This window comes from Mus caroli, unplaced genomic scaffold, assembly GCF_978045245.1.
Source record: "Mus caroli unplaced genomic scaffold, Mus_caroli_1 scaffold_3, whole genome shotgun sequence".
Lineage (NCBI taxonomy): Eukaryota > Metazoa > Chordata > Mammalia > Rodentia > Muridae > Mus > Mus caroli.
Window position 1 is genome coordinate 66782051 of NW_028227258.1, and position 8291 is coordinate 66790341.

Here is an 8291-nt window from a genome sequence, read left to right on the forward strand (position 1 = left end):
CGGTTGTGTGTGTGTGTGTGTGCCCCTGCTGAGATTTTTGTTAAGAAGATCCTAAGCAGGGATCTTCTTAAGCAGGTCCTATGTGGGGACAATTGGCACCATGGGAAGTGAGAAAGGCTAAGAGGAAGGAGGAAGTGGTCTAGGGCCTGCTGTGTACCTGCCTTTCCCTATCCCTCTTCCAAGTCTGGCAGGAGGAACAAGTTCCCAGGAAGGAAGAGGCAGAGAGAAGGTCACTGCTGACGTCAAGGGCTTTCAGGTAGGAGGTAAACACAAGATGACCCACTTTTATTCCACTGTCTTTCACCCTCATCTTCCGGCTGGAGTAGCCTTTTCTGGCATCCCTGATAACAGCACTCACTCCCTGATAGTATCCTTGCTCCCAGATCCCAGTCCCTATAATCTCAAGTACTTATGGGTACCCAAGCACTATTCTGTGCTTCTCCCCTGGCCCCCAGCCCCTGTAGGGTGTCTGTCTGCCTTGGAACTTGCTCTGTAGACTTGAACTCAGAAATCTTCTCGTCTCTGCCGCTGAGTGCTGGGATTAAATGTGTTTGCCAGCATACCTGGTTTACTCCTTGGTTCTTGACTCCAGTCATTCTTCCTGCTCCTGCACAGGTGCACAGGTGGATGGACTAGCCAGAGGGAGGCAGGAAGGGTTAAAGGGCACTGTGTGTTTAGTCTGTGCTCGCCTGGCTCATCCTTAAGGTTCACAAATTTCATTTGTCTTTAGGACAAATATTGATCTAAGGGGTAGGAAAGGCCAGTTTCTTCTCCTCAGACACAGCGACCTTCAAGAGAGGGTGGCTTTGTGCTCTTGCTGGGGTGACACCAGGACTCAAGGGCTCTCTGAAAGCGCAGGGTTTTGTTAGACTCGAGGGACCTGTGATGGTTAGTTTTAATTGTCAACTTGACACAGTCTAGAATCTCTTGGGAAGAAGTCTAGATCACGCTGGCCTGTGGGCATGTCAGTGGGGGATTCTCTTGATTGCAATTAGTTGATGTGGACGACTGACCCACTGTGGGTGGTTCCGTTCCCTGGCTTTGGGTCCTGGACTGTGGAGAAACCGAGCTAAGTAAGCATTAGAAGCACGCATGCACACATTATGTTCATTTCTCTCTCTGATCTTTAATGTTTTGTTTTGTTTTGTTTTGTTTTGTTTTTTGAGATAGAATTTCACTACACAGCCCTTGCTGACCTGGAACTTGCTTTATAGATCAAACTAGCTTCCAATTTTCAGAGAACTACCTGCCCCTGCCCTCCAGGTGCTAAGATTAGAGGCATGAACCACCAAGCTCTGATTGTTATTGTTGTTATTATTTTGTTCTTTTTTTCCAGACAAAGTTTTTTTTTCCCCTTCTTCTTCTTCTTCTTCTTCTTCTTCTTCTTCTTCTTCTTCTTCTTCTTCTTCTTCTTCTTCTTCTTCTTCTTCTTCTTCTTCTTCTTCTTCTTCTTCTTTTTTTTTTAAACACATTTACTTATTGTGTATACAGCATTCTGCTTACATGTGTGCCTGCATGCCAGAAGAGGGCATCAGATCTCATTATAGATGGTTATGAGCCACCATGTGGTTGCTGGGAATTGAACTCAGGAAGAGCAGCAGCCAGTGCTCTTAACCTCTGAGCCATCTCTCCAGCCCCAGATAAAGTTTCTTTCTGTAGCCTTGGTTATCCTAACTCACTCTTTAGACCAGGCTGTCCTTGAATTCACAGAGATCTACCTGCCTCTGCATCTAGAGCGCTGGGATTAAAGGCATGTGCTGCTCCCACCGGGTATTTTACACACACACACACACACACACACACACACACACGCACCCACCCACCTGGCCTTTAGAAGCCAGAAGAGGGCATTGGATCCCCTGTAACTGTAGTTTGATAGGCAGTTATGAGCTGCCTGATGTGGGTGCTGGGAACTGAACTTGAGTCCTTTGCATTTAACCACTGAACCAGCTCTCCAGCTGGTATTGTCTCCCTCCCTCCCTCCCTCTCTCCCTCTCTGTTCCTCACTGTGGAAGTGACTAGCTGCTTCAAGTCCTGGCTATAACTTCTCCACAATGGTGGACTATCATTTAGAATTGTAAGCCAAATGGACCCTTTCTCCATAAAAGTTGCTTGTGTGTGTGTGTGATAGGGAGAAAGGACCCAAATATAGCTGTCTCTTGTGAGACGATGCCGGGGCCTAGCAAACACAGGAGTGGATGTTCACAGTCAGCTATTGGATGTATCACAGGGCTCCCAATGGAGAAGCTAGAGAAAGTACCCAAGGAGCTAAAGGGATCTGCAACCCTATTGTTGGAACAACATGATGTACTAACCGGAACCCTGGAGCTCTTGTCTCTAGCTGCATATGTATCGAAAGATGGCCTAGTCGGCCATCAATGGAAAGAGAGGCCCATTGGACTTGCAAACTTTATATGCCCCAATATAGGGGAATGCCAGGGCCAAAAGAATGGGAATGGGTGGGTAGGGAAGTGGGGGGCGCTATGGGGGACTTTTGGGATAGTATTGGAAATGTAATTGAGGAAATTATGTAATAAAAATATAAAAAAAAAAAAAAAAAAGATAGGGAGATAGTTTATCACAACAACGGAAATAAAGCTAAGACAGGCACCTAGAACCTACTCAACCTAGGACTCTTGAAGCAGAATCGCTTGGGGATGGACCCTAGGCTCTCCATGTTTAACAAGCACTTCCAGGGGTTCCGGGTCTCAAGCACTGCTTAAGGAAGGGCTGATCCTGCTCAGGCCAGTGTGGACTGGGTGGAAAAGACTTGCTGCAAAGCCTAGAGTTTTTGGTGCCCATTGGAAAGCATGCAGCTAGAGACAAACTGATGTTTTATTAACAAAAATAAATACATGCCGGACAGGTGGCAAGGATGAAGTCTGCAGACCCAGTGGAAACCTCCCGAGAAAGCTGTGGTGTCTGTCAGTCTACAGGCTGAGATGAGTAGGTGCCAGGGAGGACCCAGGACCTAGACCTCCAGCCAGTGGGGGCAGCAGGGCGATGAGGGGCGTCTCACATTCCCCCAGCAGCACGTCCCTGCGCAGCCCCGCGCCCCTGTCCAGCACCTTGGCCCTCAGACTGCGGACGGCCAGATCCGGAGGGCGCAGCCCCTCGAAGAAGAAGTCTTCGTTGAAGATAGGGTTGCAGCTGCCCTGGACCACCCGGCTCCGCTGAGCTCCCGGCCTAACGCGCGGCTGCAGCCGCAGCACCACGCAGCAGCCGCCGCCACCGCTCCCGGGGCGGGTCCGCGGCCGAGGCAACCCCTCGGCGCTCACCAGGCGCAGCCGCAGCCTCCCGGGCCCCGCCTGGTACTCGGTGGACAGGCGCAGCTGCCCGCCGCGGGGCCCTAGGCGCAGCACGCTGTCCTTGATCGGCCGCAGTTGGCAGCAGAGGAAGTCCAGGTGGAAGAGCGGCGGCGCACGGCGCGGCGCGTACGGACTAGTGTCCGCCGAGCTGGCCTCGTCGGGGGACAGGGACTGCGGCCTGGGTGTGTGCGGGGAGCCGCAGGGCGAGGAGTCCGGCGACGAGGCCGTGTCGCTGTCTGGGGCCCGGCAGAGGCGGAGGTCAGGGGCCGAGACGTGCAGCCGTGACTGCGCCGGGGCCAGGCCTGCAGCCAGGCCGCGCGGCCCGTGGAACAAGGACTCGCGGCGACGCGTGTGCGGGCTCTCGGGCAGGAAGGCCCAGCCCTCGCGGCCCGCCAGGTGCGGCAGCGAGCAGGCCACCGGGAGGTTCCGGCCGCCCGGGTTGCGGTCCACCCTGCCCTCGGCGCCTTTTGGGTCCCGGAGCCGAGGCGGTATGAAGAACTGTGGGATGCGGTCGGGGGTGAGGACGTTAGGGTTGCAGCGCGAGGGCGAGCCCCGGGCCTGGCGCTTGGGAACCAGGCTGGGGTGCGCCTGCAGCGCCCCGGCCTCTGCGGTCCGTACCCTATAACCGGCTTTCTCCAAGAGCCACATGCAGTGGGTGGGGGGTAAAGGAACACCGAGGCGGAGAAGGTCCAAGTTCAGCCTCCCGGCTGGAGGCTCTGGCCTGAGGTGCTCTGAGAGAACAAAAGAGGATGCGAATGGATGCTGCTGCCGAGAGCAAACACTTAGCTGTCTGCCTCTGTGGCCTTGTCCCCACACTCATGGGGCAGGAGGCTGGTATATATAAGCAGGTAAAAGAACAGGTGAAGTCTGGAAACTGGAGAAATGGATTACGGGACCAGACAGAAGGTTTTTTCAGAGTCTGAAGATGGCTCAATGGTTAAGAGCACTTGTTGGTCCTGCAGAAGCTATGGCTCCCAGCACCCCCATGGTAATTCACACTCATCTACAACTCCAGTTCCAAGCAAGGGATCCAACGCCCTCTTCTGACTTCTGCAGGCACCAGGCATGCCCGTGGTGCACATACATACATACATACAGGCAAAACATACACATAAAATACGTCTTAGAAATAATCTTAAAACGATTTTCAGAAGGAGGCCTTGTATGGCTAAGTATTTAGACTTCCTATTGCTAAGGATGTTCTACTTCAGGGTTAGAGGGACTAACACCCGTATAACCTAGAGATTTGTAGTCACAATTACAGACCCAGATATTAATTCTGCTCATATATACTCTAGTTCCAAAAGGTCACCACGGCCCTAGGTAGACTGGCTTTCTTGTCCTGCACCTAGAATCTGGTCTGGGGCCCTGGAAGCTCATTCCTTGTGCAGGCGGCTGTTGTGTCAGCTTCTCTGAATTGACTTATCTTTGGGCACTAGCCCCACCTAACTCTTGTCTCCTCCCCAAATCACGTTCACCTTCTCAAATTGCTCCTGAAAAGGACTCACTTCTGCTCCTGGCAGCCGGAAACACACCTGATTGCTGACCAGTAGATATGCAGGGCCAGTCCAAGGAGATTCCCCTCTTTCGATGAGGCACAGACCCCCTCTCCCCTCCTCTTTATCCCTAGCTTCTCAGCCAGGCCGCAGCCACAGAGCGAGGCTGTAAGGCGGAGCTGAGCAGTTAGGCGGTTCCTCCTACTGTCCACTCTTTCCTTAGGAAACCTTAGAGCACAAAGGCACTATTGATTCTCCGCCACCCCCAGTGCGGGCCCAGGAAGGCTTCTTTGCAGAGAGCTCAGTGCACCCCTGCATGGAATCACCATGAACAATGAAAGTGCCAATAGTCTGCCAGGGACTCCTAGCCCATGTCTGGCTCAGTAATGCTCTAAGATTGTAGACCTTACCTGTGGGCAGTCACAGCTTCTGGCTGTAAAGAGTGCAGAACCGTAGGGGACCAGCTTTCTTTCTAGCTTGCTCCCCTAGCTCAGTGTTTCAGGGAGGAGCTGGCAGGGGCCTCTGTTGCCTACGTCTGACTTCTTTTCCTGGATAAACACGGGTCTGTCCCTCTGGCCTTCAACAAGACTTCTTTAACTCCTTCCTCCAGTCAGAGCCAGATTTCCAGCAGCAGCCTCCTGGACCTGATCCCCTAGTGCTAAAGTTGTGGGAGGGCGGCAGAGAACAGACACTGTCATCAATGGCCAGTGGCTAGTTGTTGTCTCCATCATCCCCACCCCCACCCTACCCTTAGCCGTATCCACACCCAGTATATCTTCTGCAAAAACCTCCTCTGGAGCCATCCCAGTAACTCCTCAACATCATGATTTTCAATGACTAGTTCCCTAATTATATCCACCCCCCACCCCAAAAAGGGAAGAAATAGGTTCAGGATTTCTGGATATAAAGACACTAAGGACATCTGGTTACAACAGTGAGGACCAGCTGACTTACATCCTCCATCTTTGGCAGGCTCTAGAAAGCATAGCTGGCCACTGGGCAGATGAGGTTATCAGTTTTGCTGGCACACCTGCCACCGTATTCCCTCAAAAACAGACTCTCCCTGCCTCCTTAGCATGGGCTGTTTCTCCTTTTATCCTTCCCCCATTGACAACTTTTCTCTTAATCAGAAATGCCTCGTGCTCCTATTTCCCAGTACCCCCGCCCCTTTCCTTTATGACATTGGTAAGTTTCTTCTGTTTATATTTTCTTTTCCTTGTAGGTCAGCGTAAGTAGCCTGAAATTCTCTGTATAGTCCAGGGTAGCCAGCACCCCAAGGGCAGGGACTACAGGTATAAACTATTATGTGATTATTGTTATTTTAATGTCTGTCCCTTCTTAGGATGTAAACATCACAGGGACAAGGATTAGCACAAGCCAGGTGTTCAGCCAGGATTTAAAAAACTACATTATTTTATGTGTATTATTTAGTTTGCATGTATGTTTGTGCATGATGTGTATGCCTGGTGTCCTCAGAAGCCAGAAGAGGGTGCTGGAGCTAGAGTTACAGACAGCTGTGAATCACCACATGGATGCTGGAAATGGAATCTGGGCTCTCTGGAAGAGCAGCAAGTGCTTTTAACTGATGAGTCAGCTGTCCAGCTCCTCAATTGGGATTTTAAGGTATTAAGCAGAATTATACTTAAAACAGATTGTCCATCTGTTCACTGAAAATCTAAATTGTACCAGACACAGAATGGGGACAAAAAACATGCCCGTGCAAGCACAGCCCCGAGACAGACTGTGGAATTATTTCATGCAGGATCATGAAATAAACCAGGAAAGTGGTGATTATTCTGTCATCTGATGGCTCTTGAGGATCATGGTTCTTTTGTTGCCCTCATACCTCTGACCTTGCATTCCTCTCTGACTGTAAGTCCTACTGGTTTTCAGGGGAGGGTTGGTATGCCACAGGCAATAGTAGTTTGAGCAACTATCAGATGGGCTGGAGGTCCTGGCTTTGAGATGTACCAGCTTTGAGACCTGCCATAGGCAATTTAATTTCCCCATCTGGTTTGTGGTTGGAGGAATCTACCCAACTTTCAGAGTTGTTGAGAGGACTAGACAAGATAACATGTGGGTGTTATACTGACTCCTGCTATGAGAAAACAGAAAACACGATTTAATATGTTATGGAGTAATAAAGACATTAAAGAAGATGTAGTTTTATGTGAACAGATGCTTTGTCTCCATGTATGCTCATGTACAACACAGCTGCAGTGCCAGAGGAAGCTAGAAGAGGGCATTGGATCACCTGGCACTGAAGTTGCAGGTAGTTAGTTGTTACTCACTATGTGGGTGCTAGGAACCAAACCAGGCTCGTCTGCAAGAATAGCAAATGCTGTAAATGGTCGAGCCATTCCTCTTGCTCTGCTCAGGACAGTTTTGACTTGTAAAATAAATTCAAACATAGAGTAGGATTTGGGAAGTCTTCATCCATCCATTCTTTCACACGTAGTTATTGAGTAGCTGCTGTGTGCTGGCCTCTGTCTAAGACTCTGGGAATATAGCAACAGCCCTGGCTAGATGTAGATTATACTTTCTCAGGGAGGGCAGACAATGGTGACATATGCATTGCTTAGGGAGTGATGAGTCTTGTCTCTTGTGTTAGGAGGGTCTGGTGTCTGTTGAGGATAGAATGGAGGGGGTGAGGGCACTTGTACAGAGAGTGGAGAGAACACTGTTGAAATGATGCAGTGGGAGATGATTGGCATGTGAACCAGAGCTGCAGCCATCTGTGTCTGATGTATTCTGAAGAGAATTTCCAGATGGATTCATTCCCACCTGAAGATTTTTGGCCTGAGCACCTGAAAGAATGAAGTTACCATCTTATGAGAGGGGGAAAGAACAAGTGCTCAGTTCCATATCTGTTAAGTTTAAGGCCCTTTAATGTTAGACATCCACGTGAGGATGTGGAGTTGACATTTGCATATGAATCTGGTGCCCAGTGGAGAAGCCCAGACTACCTCAGAGACATCAGGAGGAATGAGGATGGAATTTAAAATCATGAGACCTGGTGAAACGTCAACTGAGAGGACCCAAGAACTCTGTCCTGGGTGCTCCCACATTGGATTCTGAGGGAGGAGGCACGTGCTGGGCTCGATGCTGAGGTGGAATGGAGATGAGAGTTACTAGCACACAGAAGTTACTGATGACTTTGGCAAGCGTAGTTCTGGAAGAGCAGTGGAGCAAAAGCTTCAACAGACTGGGCCCAAGAAAGAGGGACGGCCAGGCGTGGTGGGTGTGGTGGCGCACACCTTTAATCCCAGCACCCTGGAGGCAGAGGCAGGCAGAGCTCTGAGCTTGAGGCCAGTCTGGTCTACAGTGTGAGTTCCAGGACAGCTAGAGCTACACAGAGAAACCCTGTCTCCAGCAAACAAACAAACAAACAAACAAACAGAACAAGGAAAGAAAGGAAGGAAAGATGGGTGAGGAACTGGAGAGATGGCTCAGTGGTTAAGAGTATGGACTGCTCCTCTAGAATTTG

General features: G+C 50.4%; 1 protein-coding gene across 2 annotated transcripts; it reads right to left on the minus strand.

The window, feature by feature from the left end:
* Positions 1-2817: 2817 nt before the first annotated feature.
* Positions 2818-4942, minus strand: C2cd4d (C2 calcium dependent domain containing 4D). 2 transcript variants are annotated; one of them, XM_029475422.2, is made up of 2 exons: positions 4844-4942; positions 2818-4039 (listed from the first exon to the last, which is right to left on the minus strand). In XM_029475422.2, exon 2 carries the CDS (start codon positions 3954-3956, stop codon positions 2931-2933), a length of 1026 nt encoding a protein of 341 aa, XP_029331282.1. In that variant the 5' UTR covers positions 3957-4039; positions 4844-4942; the 3' UTR covers positions 2818-2930. The 2 variants fall into 2 exon arrangements, 1 of the variants encoding a protein (XP_029331282.1); XR_015046611.1 differs by having other exon boundaries at positions 3954-4039; positions 4817-4921.
* Positions 4943-8291: the final 3349 nt, after the last annotated feature.